At 34.4% G+C, this 21876-nt stretch overlaps 2 protein-coding genes and 1 pseudogene across 2 annotated transcripts; 1 reads left to right on the top strand and 2 right to left on the bottom strand.

Annotated features, from left to right (window-relative positions):
* Positions 1-1999: 1999 nt before the first annotated feature.
* LOC124543605 lies at positions 2000-6471 on the bottom strand (annotated as a pseudogene).
* Positions 6472-7482: 1011 nt separating this feature from the next.
* On the bottom strand, positions 7483-13150 carry LOC124543617 (organic cation transporter protein-like). The gene is made up of 7 exons (XM_047121866.1): positions 12842-13150; positions 12219-12453; positions 11812-12067; positions 11399-11736; positions 10290-10584; positions 8238-8419; positions 7483-7801 (listed from the first exon to the last, which is right to left on the bottom strand). The coding sequence occupies exons 1-7, from the start codon at positions 13078-13080 to the stop codon at positions 7634-7636; spliced, it is 1713 nt and encodes a 570-aa protein (XP_046977822.1). The 5' UTR covers positions 13081-13150; the 3' UTR covers positions 7483-7633.
* Positions 13151-14037: 887 nt separating this feature from the next.
* LOC124543904 (solute carrier family 22 member 3-like) lies at positions 14038-21257 on the top strand. The gene is made up of 6 exons (XM_047122223.1): positions 14038-14384; positions 17932-18121; positions 18666-18766; positions 19639-19802; positions 20184-20562; positions 20996-21257. Exons 1-6 carry the CDS (start codon positions 14200-14202, stop codon positions 21255-21257), a joined length of 1281 nt encoding a protein of 426 aa, XP_046978179.1. The 5' UTR covers positions 14038-14199.
* Positions 21258-21876: the final 619 nt, after the last annotated feature.

Raw genomic sequence — 21876 nt, 5'->3', positions numbered from 1 at the left:
GTACCTTCGCTCCAAAGGTCGTATTGACTACTATACTGTAACTAAAAACTTCACGCCTGTGAACCTGCAACAAAATTACAACATTTTACAGTTAAATAAATTTAAATTTCTATATCGGATATTATTAAGCGAATCAAAACATTGGATCCCCAAAAGAGAGCTGGACCAGATGGCCTTCCTCCCATTTTTGCTAAGCGCTGTGGCTTAGGATTGGCACTTCCATTGATGTTTATATTCAATCGTTCCATTGATGAAGGCATTTTCCCGGAAGAATGGAAAAAAGCGCGAATCGTGCCAGTTTTCAAGATAGGTGACCGCATGGATATTATAAATTACCGTCCTATATCCATTTTGTCTTGCTTTTCCAAATTACTCGAAAGTCTTGTGTATCCTTTGTTAGCCAAGCACCTTGATAATTTTTTTAATAGCTCTCAACATGGATTCAGAAATGGCTTTTCTGTACAAACGAATCTATCCAATTTCACATCTGATCTGCTATCGGAGGTTGACAAGGGACAACAAGTTGACACTATCTATACTGACTTTAGTAGTGCTTTCGACAAAGTTGATCATCGTCAACTTGTTAACAAACTCTCACAGTATGGTATAGGAGCCACTCTAACTAATTGGATTAAATCTTATCTTGAGCGGAGGTCTCAGACAGTTGTTGTAAATGGCTTCGAATCTAGGTTGTCTTTGGCCCAATCCGGCGTTCCCCAAGGATCCCATTTAAGACCACTGTTGTTTTTAGCTTTTATTAATGACATCACTAAGGTTATAAAAAATTGTTCGTGCTCGTTATTTGCAGATGACTTAAAAATTTACAAAACAGTAAAGTCAGTTGATGACATTCAGTTAATACAGGATGACCTTAATAATATTATGAACTGGTGTGAAGTCAATAGTAAGGCTCTTAATACTAACAAGTGCTTTCATATAAAAATACACGAGGAAGAAAAAACCGCTTGTCTCCAGTTTTTTTATTAATAATGTAACCTTAAAACAGTTATCTGAGATAAGAGACTTAGGAGTTACTATTGACAAAAAGTTAAATTTCAAATCACACATAAACAATATTGGTGACAAAGCTGCAAAAGTTCTTGGGATTCATTAAACGCAATACTAAGGGATTTTCTTCCAGGACTATAATTCTTTTATATAACGCTTTCGTAAGAAGTCATCTTGAATTCGCCAGCGTCATTTGGAATCCTTTTTACAGCTCAAACACTCAACGCGTTGACGGAATACAACGTGCATTTACTCGACATTTGGCCTTCCAAGCCAGCGGTTTCTCACACAGGCAGCCATACAATCAGCGACTAGCTGAATATAAATTAATGTCTCTTCGCAATAGGCGGGATATTCTCGATCAATGTTTTTTGCATAAAATTATACACAACAATCTTAAGCGCTGCGACCATTTACATCGAATATCTCTTACTGTTCCTCGCAAACATCCCCGAAATTACATAACAAAAATATTCCATACTCCTATCACGAAAACTCGTCTTGGAAAACTGGCTCCGATAGTGCGCATATGTGCTCGACATAATGAATTGACAAAAGTTATACATGGCATTGACATCTTTCATGATAGCTTCATTACTTTTAAAAAAAGCTCTCTTTTAAAAAAGGATTACTTTTTGTTTGCTAAATAGTGCGTTAAATTCCTGTTGTTTTTTGTTTTCTTTATTTTTTGTTTTTCTGTTATATTATTTAGTTATTATGTTTGTAAACGACGATAGCATAGGTCAATTTTTTTTTAAATTGTATAATATATTTTAATTTCAACTATAAACATGTTGACACGATACACTGTGAATGTTATGTACACTTGTAATCGATGTACATATCAGAAGTTGTTTTTCTTTTTTTGGATGTTGTGTAAGCCATCAATTAATATGTATATTGTTAGTGTACTTATTAAATAAATAAATAAATAAAGATTAATAATTAGATTGAAATTAAAAACAGATCAATTACATTTTTTAAATTTAATTACAAATATAAGCACTTTGACTAATTAAAAAATTTGATTAAAACATAACACACATGAAACATATCTTAAGATAAAAATACAGATCCGCAGTAATGTAATATAATGTAACAATCATTTCGACTGCTCAAGTTTGGAGTTGTTCCTTCCCAGAGCCTCGGCTTCTGCCAGAGTATCTGGCATTTTAGTGCCCGTTGTTTCAGGCTGCGTGAGGACTAGCAGGCCAGCGATTATGCCCATACCACCAAAAAGTATCGAAGGGATACCGTGCCAGTAATTCATCTGAAAAAATAATGTGATTGCTGGATACACTTATTCTCGGAATATATTTACTATTATATATGTCTATTTCTGATACAGGTGTTATGTATCTTCCCAAACATCGCCTGACTCATAGGACACATGAGCCGTTTTCAATAGTAATTTTTAGTGTCTATCATTGAAAAAGCCTCTCGCAAGATTACAGCGAGCGTTTGTTACGTATGATATCTGTATTATATATATAAGCCGAGATTATAACTTTGATTTCAATCATCTCATGAACGCGATGAAAATGAAGTAGATATATTAAAGCTGAAATTTATATATTATCCAAGATATATCATTTCAACGGCTCATGGTTCAAACCCGATAATATTAATTGAACGTCTAAGCAAATGCCAGTAAATACTTACAAGTACGGGTGTGAGCGGCGCCGTAATAGATCCGATTCTCCCAATCATAGATGAGAAAGCGAGCAAACTGTGGCGAAACTCCGTAGGATACAGTTCCGAAGTGTACAGGTATAATGACGTCATCGTTACCGAAATTCCAAACTTGCCCAGCATGAAAATTATCAAACGAACTACATATAGATCTGAAAACAAAAACAGTAAGCTAAAATATATCTGGTAATGAGAACGAGAGATTGATGAATATTAAACAAAGTAAATTTTTGAATCGTCACACAGAAAGGAATCGTGATGTCATTCTATAGAGAATACATTCAGCAGACACAATTTATCAACAACAATTAACATATCCTGCGCGATAATCAAGAAATATATATAAACTCCGTACTTCCCTATCGCAGCTATAATCTTGTACAAAATATCCGATTAAATTTATCATCAAAGCAGCTTTTCCATAGCTTTTTATAAATTTTAACCAAAATTATAACGCTGAAAATATTTAACAAGTCAAAAGATTGTCCCCCTGTAGAGGTCCAGTTTTTACTGGAGCCTTACTGTTTCAACATATACATTTTATACGTATAAATCATAATATTACAAACCCTATTAGAATATGAATTCTATAAAAAATAGTACAATGTAATTATGTGACTTTGTAATGCACTCTCATTATTCCTTAGGAAGTAATCATTTTCAACCGACTTCCAAAAGGAGGAGGTTATCAATTCGTCTGTATTTTTTTAGCTAAAACTTTTGATATCAATAAGGATAAACGATAATATTTAATCGCAAAATTTTAATATCTAATCGTAAAAAATTATATTACTTATGTTCTTAAAAATAATTTAAGTTAATCAGAATTGACTCTTTCAAAATACTACAGTTGTATAATTTTTGCTTTAAAATTACTAATAATTTATTCCTATCCTATTTGTATGATTATCTTATAAAAACCAAAGAGCCCACTAAAAGGAGTAAACATACGAATGACATATAAAAGAGATGCAAAGATGAAACACTCAATAGTTATCTGGACATAGCTATTAAAGATTTTTCCAAAAAATCAAATACGTCGTTGTTTAATTAAAAGGCACAACTGCTTACGTTTTTCTTAATAATACTAAAGATGCGACTTTTAGTGTCTTCTAAACAAAATTTTTAAGCGCAATAAAATAAATGCTAAATTATTTATCTTGATACCAAACATATAATTATAGAAATTTTAACTATTACCAGACTTAACTTTAAACCATTAAATATCATTGACATTTCGTAAATACACACACACACACACACACACACACACTGTGTGTATAACTGTATATTTATGACATATACACATATAAAAATAAAATAGAACGTATTTAAGAATGAAATATACTAACCACTTGGAACGAAGATAAAAACTATATTGCACAAGGCACTAAAAAAGAAACCACAGGAGAGCGTGGCCTTTCTACCAATTATATTAAGTATGAAAACAGATGCGAATGCGCCTGGAATTTCAACAGCACAAGTCAAGATGTAATTCAAGTGCATTGTATCGGACAGGCCAGTCGAGTTGATGGACAGGCCGTAGTACACGAAGGTAGACGTAATCCACCAGATAGGAGTGGTGCATACCCGTCGAAGTAGAATTGGTGATCGGACTATGCTCCGAACTAATCCTGGATTATTAGTCTACAACAAACAATATTTTGAAAGTAAAAATGTATAGTATAAATACAATGCAACATAATTAATCGTGATTAGTTTGCTAGTTTATAATGTTTGTCCGATAAATCTTCACAGGTAAAAATGCACTTACATCTGACGCTTGGACGGATGTGCCTGACGTGTTCATCAAAGCTTCTAAGCTTTTTTGGCTTATGTGTTTGTTGTTCACTCTTGCTACAGTCTCCAATATTTCCCTAGCTTTGGTGAATTTCTTCTTTGATAGAAGCCACCTAACACTTTCAGACAAAATCCAGTAGTAGCTTATAACAAGAAAACAAGGGATGTGAAGGGCCATTATCATGTACCGCCAGGGATGGATCAACCAAGCCACCGAACCGAGTACTACTTGTCCGACGGAAAACATAGAAGCCGCTGCAGCACTTGTTATTACACGATACTTCGGTCCGACAAGTTCAGCAGCTAAAATAAATCAAGAAGATAAATTTAACATATTGAAAAAAAATATATATTTTAAAATTTTAATGTAATTAAGCTTTTACCAAAAATATAGGCAGAACTAAATGTCCCCAAGCGTGGTCTGTAGGATTTGTAGGACCACGTACATGGTGTAATTGACGGAGAAGGCGCGGATGAGGCCGATGAGGCCCAGGTTGAAGACGCTGATTATCAGAGCCCACTTGCGACCGAAGCGATCGGAAATGTAGCCGGTGATCGGCAGCACGAGTAACGTTCCCACGCTGTTGAGAGTGCCGGGCAACGCGCGGAGCCAGTCCTGACATCCGAGATCAAACTGAAAAACAATTTTGTTTTTTATTTAACGAACCAAAATAAAAATAATTATATAATATTCTTAGAACAACCAAAGTACTCATTTATTTTCTCAGGGCTTTATGCAAGCCCGTCTGGGTAGGTACAACGAACTCATCAGATATTCTACCGCTAAACAACAGCACTTAGTATTGTTGTATTCCGGTTGGAAGGGTGAGTGAGCCAGTGTAACTACAGGCACAAGGGACATTAGTTCCCACGGTTGGTGGCTCATTGGCGATATTAGGAATGATTAATATTACTAACAATACCAATGTCTTGGGGTGGAGGTGACCACATACATTAGATGGTCAATACCGTCTCGTCTCAGATAATATAAACCTATAGCATAAAAAATAGTATTCATAACACTCACATCGTAAACAATCGTATTATCTCTCGCGTACACGTAACCATCACACCCAACAGTTTCCAAGTTGTTGAAGAGATTAGCGGGGCAATAATCCAGAGTACCGTTAGTGCCGAGACCTCTAGGAACGTATCTCTGACAGCTTGAAAATCCTGAGCTGGTCTCCGGCACAGCGTTCAAGATCCATTCAGGATCGTATTCGTGGGACTTTCCGAACTCTCCACATTCTGAAATACGACATCTATTTTTTTTTGTTATTTAAGTTTTATTATTATATCTTCTGCTCTGAAATTGTTTTATTAAAGACAGCGCAAATATGTAACGTGTCCGATGCATGGAATATAGCTTTATCGTCAGTTCTTTTTAAAGACTTATCAGTAACATTCGGCAAAACACTTTAATATTTTGTTTTACTTTATATCGGTAAAAGGTCAAATGACTTAGTTCAATGAAAGGCACACGAGGTCAAAAACATCTTAAATATTAATTAGTGGCTCATTGACATGAGCAAAGGTGGCACTTTGCCGCGACCGTCAGTCGTGTTAAAATGTTTTATTAAAGAACATTTGAACTAAAATAAATAATTATAATAATTACCTATGTGGTATTGCGGCTGCCGAGAAAATAAATTCACTCATAAATGCCGACATTATAATGGGGATGGAGACGAGGACGATGTTTCGGAGTTGAAACCTCCCAAACTGTCCCAATTCGTTGATTAACACATCGTCCAGATCTAAAGGTTTCTCGAAGCTGCCGGCCATTCGGCTATCGCCGGTACTCTCCGTTTGTCTGTTCGAAGGAGCATTGTCGCCACTTTCTTTAAAATTATTGGACATTTGTTATAATTTATTTTAGTCCGTAGATATTCAGCTAGTTATGTCTAGCTGTTAAGTACGTGTGATGTGCAATACGCCAGGTATATGTGAATAAATTATTTCACAGTTAATTATTATTTTAGTAATTGATAGCAATTTAATCTGTCTATTTCTTATCATCACGCTATCTGTAGCTTATACGGCAGGCTTATAGTACATACGTATTAACAAAGTTTTGGGGTTGTAAATAAAATACTTACTAAGATATATATCCAAAACATATACTACTTTTGCAGATAGTGTAAGAAAATATGTCCACTACCTTTTATACAATCGGAAATCGAAATAAAATACGTAGACCGAAACCACAGATTTTATTCGATCAAATTTAAATACAGACAGTATTATATATTATAGTCGATATATTATATATATTATAGTCGATGATTTTTCCATATTTTAATACAGACAGAGACACAGCCATAGAGGTAAACGAGCCACCTGATACGGTCAGTAGTCACCATCGCCTTTGAACATTTTCTTTATTAAATTAGGTATTAACTATTCTTTATCCATCAATAAATTAACAACCTTGGAGGTTAAAATGTTCCTTGTAAATTTTTGTTAAAAATGAATTTTATCGATGCACAGAAAATATTTAAGTGGTATATCTATTTTCTTTAATGAGCCAACCTGAATAGTTGAATGAGGCAATAAAGTCAAAATCTTATCAAATCTCGAAAGTCTGGATCGAAGTTGAAATTACTTGAAACTGATAAGATATGGGTTCATTACTTCGGGTGAATCTGATTATGGTTACAGCATTTGAGAATTTCAATAGCTTTCATTAATTATTTTTCAAGAAAACGATACAACAATCATTGGAGAACATTACACTTCTACATTGAGAGGTCTAAAAGAACACGCCACCAGGGAAATGAGACGAGACAAAATATCTGGTTTATGGTGATAAATGGTTTACTATGTTTACAAGTTTCGATGATTGCTTTTCATAAATAAACCAAAATGGGTCGTGAGGTAATCAAAAACTCTGTATAAGTGTTTATATTTTATTTTATTTACAAGACACTTCATGTTTATAAATAAATTATTATCTATGTAGGTATATTATTATTATTTTTACAATGTTTGGCTTACATTAAGTCATCATTTATAATTACATAAAGTCTAAAATGATATCACTTTAAAATTTAACTTTAGTTGTTTAACAAAACATAAGGCGTATGAAATACTTCTTATAAATAAATAAATACAGATCCGTAGAATATTACAATCAGCTCGACTGTTCGATTTTGGAGTCCTTCTTCCCAAGAGCCTCGGCTTCAGCGAGCGTATCCGGCATTCTCGTACCCAAAGTTTCAGGCTGTGTGAGCACCAGTAGACCGGCGAGGATGCCCATACCTCCAAATAGCATCGAGGGGATACCGTGCCAGTAAACCATCTGAAAAAAATGGGTGTAAGATAAAAATTGGATATTCTATTTTCAATTAATAACAACCAAAATTTAGTTTATTTTTTAAAGATATTGGAAGCGGATTATTGTCGAATATATACATGAAACTGTTAGTAATGTTACTCATTTCTTACATCGCCAATGCGCCACCAAGTTTATAATATAGGATGTTATATCTCTAGTGCCTGTAGTTACATCGGATGGCTCATTGGACAAACGGAAATACAATAATAGTACGTATTATTGTATTTCCGCTGCTACTGCTGTCTGGCAGTAGAATATCTTAGGAATGTGTCATACAGGTGATTTATGATAAATGTAATTAAATGATTAAATTTTGCTGAGCTACTTTCCGAACGTTTGAATGAATGAAATGTATGAATTATCGACCAGATCGAATGATAATAACAAGTGAACCACTTACAAGAACAGGCGTTAGTGGTGCTGTGATGGACCCGATGCGACCGATCATTGACGAGAAAGCGAGCAGACTGTGGCGGTACTCAGTGGGGTACAGCTCGGAAGTGAACAGGTACACTGAGGTCATCACCACTGAGATCCCAAACTTACCCAGCAGGAAGATTATTAAACGCAGAACATACAAATCTGAAATAAAAATTAACGTTAGATACATATATATATGATTGAATTAATTCCAAAATTGTTGGAGCATACTAATATTACATAAATAAGATATCATTTTTTTCGGCACAATTGTCTAAGGACAGTGGTGCCACTTAACATCAGATGCCGAATACTTATGCTATTAAAAATATATTATCTGAAAGAACGAGCAATTTTCGCAGTATACATCAATAACCATCATTCCAAGTGCACTCTCTTAGTCCGATGTGACGACACGCCGATCACGAACGGAAATCATTTCCTGCCGAATAATCAAAGTTCGTTTTCCCTAACTTGCTGGAATTTGGCCCCTGGATCGGTTGACATATTTAACGATTATGCACACACATAATTGTGCAAGATATCTTAATTGTCTTGAGCTTCCCTTGATATCGTTAACGGAACATCGTCATAATCAGATCAATTATACGATATAAAGAAGATACTAAGATTAGTAAGATAGAATAATGTAATCGATTTATCTTTTTATATAATAAAGAATCACAAAACGAGTAATCCTAGATATGCATGTGCCTATTATAATAGTGTCATACGCGAATTACGTGTCTTAATCGAACACGTGCGTGTTATCTTTATAGCCTATTCGATGGTTTGATTTAGGAAAAAATATGACATACTATTCTTTTGAGTCATGTAATTGTTATTCTTTAACTTGATAACTCTGTAACTTAGTTGTCAACATTTATCGAGTCACGATGAGTACTCTTATAGAATCACAAAAATGTTTTGTTTTCATTAAAACTATGCTAGCCATCCACCTTCACACAGTTACAATAATGTTCTAATAAAAGTTTTAACTTGAAGTTTAAGAATTTTATTGCTTTTTCCCGCCATGAAAATTTCTATGTTTATCTCTATTATATACTTCCTCTTGAAGCATCCTGTTTGTTGCGTAGTTTAATAGATCTAAATGTTCACACGATGGGAAGCGACTTTGTTTTTTACTATGTAGAAATAAATTGATTGCATCAATTTACGTGCAATATTTTATTCTAATTATTTAAAAGATTTTTGTGATATAAACATCTATACTTTTGTACTAATATTATAAATTTCTTTATTGAGATTTAAATATAAAATACCCGTATGATATTCGATCGCCATAAAATCATCTTCGTATCGTACGAGCGGCGTGTTACTTAATAATACCGCAATCGCTACATCAATTTTGTATCAATCAAAGTGTTTGCCACTTGAGAGTAACAAGTTCAATAAATCTTTAAGTGATGCACTCCTTCTGGGATGACCTCGAATCAAATAACCAAACTCATATACTAACATTCTATGTATATATAAATATATATTCTTGCAGTACTTGGGTGGTTTAAGAATATAATAATAACAGTGCCTATAAGTACGGTCGAGGGTAATCACTTATTACCAAGTAATCATCATTGAAGAGATCAAGGCAAGGTCAGATGTAATTACACTGAAATAATCCGATACGTAGAGCTTACCCTAAAGAACACTTGATACGGTTGGACCATTATGTCTCAGTTTCATACAAAACACAACAAATACCTGACTCTTTTTAAAAACTTAGTAGTGTGTAAATACGTAAAATATCAGAAGATAAAGTGAGATTAATTGATACGTTTTATTAACGTTAAAACCAAATTTTAATTCGATATAAATTTGAATGCTTATTTAATCCTTTTATCACATAACTTGTATAATACCGATATTGTTTTCTTGTTAACAGACACCAAACAACATTCCAATGCTCATATAATAAATGTCAATAACCATAAAACAAAAATATTATCGCCCTCATTTATATGTATAAAGCAATAAACAAACAAAAATATACAAATTGCGACTGTATACTAACCGCTAGGAATAAAGACGAAAACGATATTGCATGCAGCGCTGAAGAAAAACCCTGTCGTTAGCGTGGCCTTCCTACCGATTCTGTCAAGTACGAGAACCGCGGTGTAAAAGCCAGGAATTTCGATAGCACATGTCAGAATATAGTTCAAGTGCATCGTATCCGAGAGACCAGTCGAGTTGATGGACAGGCCGTAGTACACGAAGGTAGTGGTAATCCACCAGATCGGAGTGGTGCACACTCGTCGAAGTAGAGTTGGAGAACTCACTATATTCCGAATCAATCCTGGCTTTTCGACCTAAAATGAAAAATAATTAACTAATAAAACCGACTTCAAATGCGTAAACACAAAAAAAAAAGCGTTCAAATTGGTTTATAATCGGCGGAGATATTGCGTATAAAAAAGTTCATCCCCAATTTTCCACCATTGGGGGTTGTTTTTTTATTTTTAAATTTAAATGGGACCACCCATATACGCCGAAAAAAGATTTGTTCAAATCGGTTCATAATTGGCGGAGTTATCGCGTAACAAAATTAGAAAAAAAACATACGGGTCGAATTGAGAACCTCCTCCTTTTTTTGAAGTCGGTTGAAAAATCTTAAGAATGACAGTGTCCGTTGAAATAATGCAGTCATATTAAACACATCGATTTAATAAAAAAAAATTAAAAAGTCATATATCTCAATTACAATAATTTGCATCATGGACGAAAGTCATCATTAATTGATTACTTTTAATAAATAATAAATTTTGCAGCATTTCGTTTCATGCAAAATCAGACAGCGATGCGCATCGTTACAATAAGTAATGTCACCTTCTTAATAATATTGCCAAAACAAAAAAGTGCACATCAACGTCGTATTTTTCAGAGTACAACTTTGTTTACAACATTTGTTTTTTTTTATCAAGCTACTAATTTTAATATGCGGCTTTATTGCATTTGTCCCCTGCTGATTGATCATAGTTTTATTACCATTTATTGACAGCTATAATACTAAGAGATAAAAGAATCTTAATACGCAATTTAAATAATTTTAAGAAATGCATGATGATGAGCATATATTTATAAAGCATGTTATAATAATTATTATTAATTTGTTCTTCCACTTACATCAGATACTTCTGCAGCTGGAACGGATGGTAGCGATGTGTTCATCAGCGCTTCCAAACTTTTTTCACTGATATGCGTTTTGTTAACCCTCGCAACGGTCTCCAGCACGTTTTTCGCTTCAGAAAATTTCCTCTTAGAAAGAAGCCATCTCACACTTTCTGACAGAATCCAGTAATAGAGAAAAATAAGTAAACAGGGAATGTGAAGAGCCATTATCATGTACCGCCAGGGCTGAATCAACCAAGCCACCGAGCCGAGGATGACCTGTCCGACCGCGAACATCGACGAACATGTCGCGCTTGTAACTACGCGGTACTTAGGACCGACGAGCTCAGTAGCTAAAACGAGTTAAAAACATTTGTCATATAATGTTGTACAAAACGATTTAAAATGTTGTTACAGTGAAACCTCACCAAAAATATAGGCGGAACTAAAAGTCCCCGCTCCGAGCGTGGTCTGTAGGATTTGTAGGACTGCGTACATGATGTAATTAACAGAGAAGGCGCGGATGAGGCCGATGAGGCCCAAGTTGAAGACGCTGATTATCAGAGCCCACTTGCGACCGAAGCGATCGGAAATGTAGCCGGTGATCGGCAGCACGAGTAACGTTCCCACGCTGTTGAGAGTGCCGGGCAACGCGCGGAGCCAGTCCTGACATCCGAGATCAAACTGAAAAACAGTTTTGTATTTACAGTTGATTACTTGTAAATTTAAAAAAGAAAAATAAATGAAATAAGACTTGATCACATTGTTTTGGATAGTATAAAAGTAGGTATTATTTACATGAGACAAATTAAACACAAAAGTCTCACACACTCACGTCATACACGATGGAGTTGTCCCTCGCATACACATAGCCGTCACACTCAGCCGTCTCCAAGTTGTTGAAGATATTGGCAGGGCAATAGTCCAGAGTACCGTTGGTGCCGAAACCTCGAGGAACGTATCTTTGGCAGCTGGAAAATCCTGAGCTTGTCTCCGGTACAGCGTTTAATATCCACTCAGGATCATATTCGTTCAATTTACTATCCTCTCCACATTCCGGTATACGACATCTAAAAATTGTTTATAGTAAAATTTTTGTTATGTTCATGCAGTAACAGAACATAATACTTGAGGAATAACTTTTTTACAAAAAAAGCTTGTCATGATTGTCAAGAGTGCGAGTTTAGATTAAATATATAAAATGGAAAAGGTATACAAAAGGTTTTCTATTCCTCCTTTATTCAAGTTTTTTCAGCAATATTTAGTTGAGTAGAATATAACTAAATACATTTTTATATATTTTCATAAACGCAAGCAATTAGCAAAATGCGTTGCCCGCAATTAAATAAGGAAAGGCGAGGGAGTTACAATGATTATAGATGATATTTTTTAAGATTATTATAATGTAAATTCATAATTTCAAATACTCAATGTAATTGAAAAATATTTAGTTTTTACCTGTGTGGGATAGCTGCCGCAGAAAAAACGTATTCACTCATAAACGCCGACATCATGATAGGTATTGCGACGAGGGCGATATTCCTCAGCTGGAAACATCCAAACTGTCCCAACTCCTTGACCAGGACATCATCAAGATCTAGGGGTTTTTCGAAAACGCTTGCCTTCCTGCTATTGGCCATACTCTGCTTTCTACTTGGAGGGGCATTGCCTCCATTTTCTTTAGTATCATGGGACATTTTCCTCCACCTGTCTATGCCAGTAAGCGAACGTAGCGGTATGTAGCACGACCCCTAAAGGAATGACTCTATGCCGCGCACACTCATCATAACTTCGTTGATGCGAAGGGTTTTTATCGATTTTTATCAAATTGGTGGTTATCAATAGTTTATTAACGGGGTGTATAGCCCAATAAATTCATAGCCTGCCAATCAAATAATCCAGTACATTACGTCTTATAGTAAATACTAAAAGATAAACGCTGTTAGAGATAATAATAAATTAAATACTTCAGAAAATAAACCACATTAAAGCCCATCTCTTTGAGTCCGTAAGGTGTTTGTTTATTGCAGGTAGACTCTAGGAGCGGTTTGCGGAATATAGATAAAATCATGAATATTCATTATAAAATCAAATATATAAATATTTTTATTTATTTATGATTCATCTCGGACACGAAGTTGAAGAAAAACATCGTGAAGACTTCCTTGTTGCTGATCTAATTCTGATACAGGTATATTTAACCAGCAATTTGCTCTGAAGAAAGAAGTTTGATATTAATTATATGTACTCGTACAATCAACATATAAATATTATATATTGGACATCATTTATTATCTTTTTGCATTTGATTACATTTTTCCGTGGTCGAGCAATGTGGACACCGGTTTTCATGGGTATACCACTCCGAGGTCCCGGGTTCGATTTCCGACCAAGTCGATCTAAAAAATGTTCATTCGTTTGCTATATTTTCTTTTGTCTTGATGTTTGTAGTACCGTCGTTACTTTAGATATTTACATTGGTATCAGAGTAATGCATATAATGTTGTTTTATATTTATTATTTATTTGTTTATTTTCGAAGGGAAACCAGTTGATGCTATAAATGAATATTGAACTCGGCTAAATAATGAAGCGATGATTTACAGTAATGATAGAAAATCGTATGTTGTTAATCCAATAACAATGCTATTGTGTAAGTCGAACACAATGCCCATATGATTTCCCCGTGACCATAATGTACGCGGACGACTTGCGAACATTAGCCTTAAGTGTAACCACGGTAGGTTTACTGCAGCAGTAATATTTGATTACTTACTTTTCATATGTTAGTCGAAACGTTTATTAGATGTGCTCGCAATGATAATGGAAATGACAAAGTCTGATGACGTGGTGAAAGTATCAATCGGGGAGAGCTTATCGGAATTGGTGAGCGGTTTCGGGAGATACCAGGTGTGGCAGTGCCTACTCGCTCTGCTACCAGTAATATGCACAGCGATGAGCAACACCAACTTTGTCTTCGCAGCCGCAGCTGTCAATTACAGGTGCAGTACTGGTATTTTTGATCCATTTAAAACAGTTACGGTATCTTTATATTAAAGTTTGTTTGGTAAAAAAAAACGTCAATTATAATATATAATAGCAGTGCCCGCGTGCACGCCTTTGAATATAACAAAAAAAAAATTATTGTGGTTAAATTACCCTATTATATCAGTTATCTGCCAGTGAAAGTCCCATCAAAATCGGTCCAGCCGTTCCATAGATTAGCCGGAACAAACACACAGACAGACAAACAAAAATTGTAAAAAATGTTTTGGTATATGTACCGTGTAGACATACATATGCATTGAGTAAAAAGGGCTATTTTAATATTACAAACAGACACCCCAATTTTATTATACGTGCAGATAGTACGTCACTTGACTTTATTGTACTTATTTAATTATTGAGGTAGCTACACCATCAACTTATCACTGAGCACTTGTAACAATAACAACATATAAGTAATCGAATACGAGGTGAATACATCTTTAAGTTGTAAACAACATTGACCTAAAATATATAACCTAAACCAAACTAGCCCATACAAAACATACAATTAAATTTTAAAATAAAGGCTAATATATTATTTTATAAACAAAATAAAAAGCCTACAAGTCCAATTTTATTTTCTATTCATACGTTATTTCTAATTAAAAGTTAACTTATTTTAATAAACTTAGCTATCTACCGTTGTTTTATTATTAATTATTATATATTAAACCTAAGGCCCTATTTATTGAGATATTATGAATAATAATATTCATTTGTGATATAAAGATTTGTATCTTCATCTTCTATTTATTCCCTATATATACCACTTCTCAGTGTCAGTCAATTTATTGGATTTTCTTTTAGCCTAGAGCAATCTACATTCATACGCAACACTCATTTTGTGGTATACCGTCTCAGCCCTACACAGTATATCACATCACTATATACCAACGTTGATAATGCGTTTTCTTTTAAATTAATTATTATCCCTCACGAAAATTTTCCTCTTTGCAATAATTTCCTTTTTAATACACTACGTACTCTACATCATAAAATAATGGCAGGAAGTGTCAGTAAAAAATATATCTCATAATATAATTCTGCTGATACGTTAACAATACAATGAGTGAGGTCAACTTAGAATAAAACATATCTTTATGATATGAGCCGATTACTTTTTATCAAACCGACGCGAACCGGTTTTAAGTTCCTGTTGCGACGCTAATTTTATCTAGAAGATAATGGAGTCCATTAATAACCGCTAGTTCCTGCGGTACCTAGCGGAGCACAGAAGGCTCCCTTGAAAATTATGCATCATCAGATTTTCGGCAGATCAGAACATCAAGATTGGGAACAACTTCTATTCTACTGTCTTCAACAGAGAGTCGACTTAGCGACAATCACAACCTTTTAAACTACAAGTTAGCTATCTTTTGATTTTGCGTAGAGTTTTTGGATCCAATGTGAGCGTTCTGCTCATTTACCACATATAGCATTTAAAACTCTTGGACTTTCTAAAGTGGAAAACTTCCGTACAGATTTTTAACCCAATAGAGTTACGTATAATGCGATGAGAAAATTATATAGGCTCTTATACTACTCTATATAGGTAGCTTGTACTTGCTATAGTAAAACAGCAACGAACTTGATCGGTCATCATATATATCAATAGCGTTAGCCAATTATTGTATCATTGATTATACTGCACGATATTATACTGGACGATAGCTGCACGTAAAGAAATGGTTTATGGTGGTGTTGAAATTGAAGAGGATTATTGATTGCAATTTCCTAAACTTTTAGGAAAGAATTAATGTTACAGAGCGGAAAAACGTTACTGGTCGCTGAGAGAACGTTTTATGTTTTAAGCGTACTATGACATAACGTGTTCTTTGTTTTCTTTTTAATAGTAATAAAATGGCTTATGAACCTTGAAACCAGTAATTATAATATTGTCATTGCTTATATGAACAGTTTCATATGAATAAGAGAAAAATTACTTTTTATTCCAAAAATAAATAATATATAATTTGTCTTGTAAAGTGTAAATTTAATTTAATTGAACATATTAATTTTTTTTTAAATAACTATATTTTAATACAAACAAAGTTAATTAGGAAAGCTTTTTTTCAAACAAAATTAACGTAAATTGTTATCGGCAAACTACAAGGCCAATTGAACTAATGTCAAATACTATTTGTCATTAAAATTGTCGTTTAAAAAAAAATTCATAATTTTGGCGCCGAATATAGATTAGTGACTTATAGTTTACAATGAAACAAAATGAAAAAAAAATCTGTCATACGTTTCGACATTAGAAAAAAACTGTTCACTTAAAATGAAGTTTCGAAGGCGACCCGAGATTTATATTTTTTATTTTAAATTATTGTCAAAATCCTGATTTACCGATACTATTATACAATTCATAAGACTAAGTTACGTACGTATACCATGAGCATCTTGTTTTGATTATCTTGATTTTATATAATACATCAATACTATCATTCAAGCATATTACATAAAATATCGTTAAAGATAACGTCGCTTGTTAAAATTTAAGTATTAAGGAGTTTTTGTTTACATGGGGTGGTCATCATCGCCTACGAATATTGGGGCCAAGATGCTGTGTCCCTCGGGCCTATAATAGCTCAAAATATATATATACAGTTTGAACAAAACTTTGTAATTTGTTCAAGCTGACCACCAAAAGCAAAACTAGAGTGTATTATTAATTTATCAACAACTCAAAACTGAAAGCAAAATTTTAGCTCAATGAGTAAAATGGAAGCGCTTCTAAACCAGGAACGATAGATGGTTGACGATAGATACAAATACCTATTGTTTAAGCTTCCGGCTTTTTAGCAGAGTTGAAGGTTTGTAGAGCCTTAAAAATATATATGAGTCAAAATATCTTATGCATTCTTCAGTAACTAATCTCACGTGTTCTAACAATTAATCATATTATGTATTATCCATTCTTGCAATAAATATTTTAAATAATCTTATCAAACAATAAATAATGAATTAATAATCATGACGTTCAAGGACAGCCGATAATATGTAAATTACGTTTCAACTTTATCGATATGAAAATTTCAATGTCGACCAAGCAAGCGAATATTTGTAAATAAATCCAAAACATTAATGCATATTGAGGAAAATGTAAAAAAATATTTTAGTTCTCTGGCATCATTTAATTTTCACGCCGCCGGCTCACTTGTTCATTTTTTTCCTCAAATTTCTGGTAAACAGTTCCCTAATAAATTAATGAGCTGTACATACTTTGGCTGACCATTTGGTTAAAGCGAGCTAATGTTCGTTTCGATGTATGTGTGATGTAAAAACGACTTCTTTTTCTGTTGAATTGCCATGATTGATAGTTGATATAATCGTACTTTGCAAGAATGCTTCTAAAGATCTCTCGAGCGGGCACGTGCTGGAAGAAGCTCTTAACTTTGTGCTTAGCAAAAGAACCCTCAGCAGTGGTGTATTTAAATTATGTTACTGATATGATACTAGTTGCTTTATAGGTATTAAAAAGAATCTTTAATGTTACAGATGTACAGTACCAGAATGCGAAGCGCCCAATGCTACATCAGCTCTCCCGAGCTGGTGGCCGCCTAATGCAACAGATAATCGCTGCTCGCGACCTGTTTCTATTAATAACGGCTGTAACATCAACGATTTTGATAATTTTAAAGAATGTGACGAGTGGATTTATGAAACAAAAGATTCAGTCGTTGCTGAGGTAAATATTGAAACTAACTGAACATGAGTTTTTTAGTTTCTCAGAAAAAAGCAGATTTTCTGCGATCATAGACTACTGGTAAGATATTTATTTATTCATTAAGGAGCTACAGCAGTCACTTCAAACGAATTATAATAACACATATTTAGACTTAATATAAACTCCTTCAGAGAGCCAAAACATGGTACAGGGTACAATATATGTATAATATAATATGAGCAGCTAGTGATGCTGATTTCTTTTAGTTTAAACGCTTTTTAACCAAATTTCTTAAGTTACTACCAGTATATAAATTCCCGAGATTGAAGTTTGCGGGTAGATCTACCTACAGCAAACTTACCCACAAACATAAGTGAACTCGTGAACAAGTAGGTAATAGCGAAATATCGAGCTCCACCAAATAAAAATAAAAAAAAAACATAGTAAATATCTCGTTTTAAATACTTGTAGTAATGAAAATAACCATGTTGATTTAAAATTTTCCAGATTTATTTCTATCTATGTGTTCCTTCCACGCTTCACTGGTTTTTTAATAATATTTCAGTTCGGCTTGGCCTGTCAGGAGTGGAAACGGACTCTGGTGGGAACTATTCACAATTTAGGAGTTTTAATATCGATGCCTCTGATGGGATGCATATCAGACAGGTAATTTATATATGAAACATGAATGTTACAATACCACATTAAATTTTAACCAATATACTGTTAACAAGTGGAACATAGGCACCCAGCTGTTGTGGCATATAATAACAACTCTCAATAATATATTACATCCTGATTTATTTACCTATACTTGATTATTTGTATAATATATTATTTATAATTACGTTATTCGTCATGTTTATTAAATTAGTAGAGCACAGTACAGTAATTTAACCTCACTAGTTCGTCAACTGACTTCCGACTATTTAATTAAATGAGATAGGACGCGCCAAAAGGGACGCCATTCTGTTTTTTAAAAATACCTGTATAATGTTACGCTGCACTAGTATATAAAATTGAGAGAGTATTAAGTGATAGATTGTGTTTTATTTTCTTAAAAACCCACAAGTGTTAAGAATACACTCATGAATTAATTTATTCATCTAATATATTCTAAAATAGAGTCACAGAAGTTATGATCAGTTTCGTTCTCGGCGGACATTTTATACAAAAAATTACAAAACGCGGAGAAAATATGAGCAGTGATTGCCCAGTTGTTAGAACGCGTGCATCTTAATCGATTATTGCGGATTCAAACCCAGGCAAACACCTCTAAATATTCTTGCTTAATTTGTGTTTATAATTCATCTTGTGGTTGGCGGTGAAAGCACTGCCACATGTGCATTTCACCAACCCGCAATGGAACAGCGTTGTGAAATATGTTCCAAACCTTCTCCTCAAAAGGAAAAGAGGCCTCAACCCAGCAGTGGGCAATTGACAGGTTGTTGTTGATGTCGAGATGAGTATCTACTTACTACGATATTTATATACGATATTTTCTGTCAGTCTCAATCTCAAATATCTATTTTGTACAGGATAGGTCGTCGTTCAGCGATCATTATAAGTGGGTTGAGTCTAGGCTTGGGAGCCTTTAAGGTTTTGTCAGGAGGAGGTCCGACCGGCTACATCACTTATGTCTGTGTTGAGTTTATCGAAGCACTCCTCGTGACTGGCACGTATACAACATGTTTTGTGCTCAGTAAGTCTTTTTTTAGCTTTTTCATCAGTAACACACTATTTAAATATAGTAAAACATTTTACATTAACATGGTAATTTTGATTCTTACAGTTATTACTGACGGGATATTTACATGTTTTTATTTTTATCCGTTGGAGCTCGATATTATCTTGTTGTGAGCAAGACATTCTTAGATAATGTGGAAATACTATATGTGGAAGGACTCCAACGGATAAAAACACGGTAAATATGCCGTAACTAATAACTGTAGTAAAACATTTCAACAAAAAAGTTATTTACTACTGATTTTCCGAAATGATTATTTCCAATTTATGATTATTATTTTTGCTCTTAACAAGAGAAGCAGAATTAATTAATGTAATTATTTAATGATTGATTTAGTTGTTGAGCTTATTGGAAGCGACAAGAGGATCATAGGCGCTGCCGCTGTGGGAATATCAGTGGCTGTCGGAGAGCTCATACTAGACTTTATCGTGTGGTACATCCCCTACTGGAGGAATTTTCTTCTGATCATATACTGCCCCGTCCCGATATTTCTATTATACACCTATCTCCTAGAAGAAAGTATGCGCTGGTTGATAACGAATGGAAGAAACGATGAAGCCTTAATCTTACTGCAGAGGATAGGTCGTTGTAACCAGTTCGCTATATCTGAGAAAATAATTGACGAAATCAACAAAGACTCAAAGGAAAAAGATGCGTTACATGAAGAGAAATTTAATATAAAACTGCTTTTCTCATCGAAGGCTTTACTAAAAAGGTACATCGTACATTGGATATTTTTTTACATTTAGCAGGTACCTAGTTGTAAAAACAGCAAATTTATGGGTAAATATTCTTTCTTTTTGTCGTGGTTGAAAAAAGGAAATATTTGCGTTATTTTTTTTACCTTGATCGGTATTTTGGGCACAGTCACAAATGCACTAGCAGTCGGAGCCAGAGATATATCGTAAAAAGCTTCTGAGAGTGCATAGACAGTAATTAATCTAGGCTATCATACATATACATATGTACAGTAACTACCATTAAAATTCACATACATAACATTGATAGTCAAACATTTCGAAAAATACTTTCTGATCCACTTTCGATCACGGTATCCTCAGCACTTAACTTTTCGATTCATGCCGAATGTTTTAAATTGTTTAATGTAGTTATGTAAACATAAAAATCTTAGTAATGTATATTTTCAGAGTAATCGTGTGTTCGTGGTGGTGGTTCACCGCTGCGTTCGTGTACTACGGGCTGATGATCAACTCAGTCGCTCTCCCCGGGAACAAGAACACCAATTTCGCCCTCTCGTCACTCGCTACCATACCTGGTGATATCATAGCCGTGATAACTCTTGACAGGCTCGGCAGGAAGAAGACGTTGTTGGGAGGATTTCTATTTTGTGGACTTTGCTGTGTAACTAATGGATTTATACAAGGTAAAAGGGGATCTGACATTGTGTGATGGTTAAAACTGTTTGTTTTTTACTTATCAATGGATTATTTTGCTATTTGAATTACTTAGAATTAATTTATATTATGTTTTAGAGTACAAAACCGCTTCGACTGCAATATTTCTGATAGGCAAAATGTCTATATCTGCGTGTTTCAATGCTGTTTATGTGTACACATCGGAACTGGTGCCTACATCTGCACGAGGGTCTCTAGTGGGCACGTGTTCAATGCTTGCTCGCGTGGGTTCAGTGCTGGCCCCGCTTACGCCTCTTTTGGTACATTATATACTTTTCAAATATCAATCAAAGAGGTGAGGTGGAACAACGTATCAGCTCGATGCACATGAATTTTCTTGTTGACAGAGACAATGGTGGCATTCGTTGCCGACAGTAGTGTTCGGCGTTGCGTCACTGTCCGCCGCTGTTTTGACTCTAGCCACTCCAGAGACGCTTCGACGACCTCTACCTGATACTGTGGCAGAAGCAACAGCTCTGTCCTAAATCATCAACACTTAAGATACATGATACGTGAAAAACATTACTTGGAATAAATGTCCTATCAGCAGCTTGGACTGTCTCTGATGACATTTATTAATTGAAATAATTTTGAGTAATCATTTGTTTATCAAA

This window comes from Vanessa cardui, chromosome 3 (genome assembly GCF_905220365.1).
Source record: "Vanessa cardui chromosome 3, ilVanCard2.1, whole genome shotgun sequence".
NCBI classification, from domain to species: domain Eukaryota; kingdom Metazoa; phylum Arthropoda; class Insecta; order Lepidoptera; family Nymphalidae; genus Vanessa; species Vanessa cardui.
The sequence above is the reverse complement of the archived record's forward strand: the minus strand, read 5'-3'. Positions and strand labels throughout refer to the sequence as shown.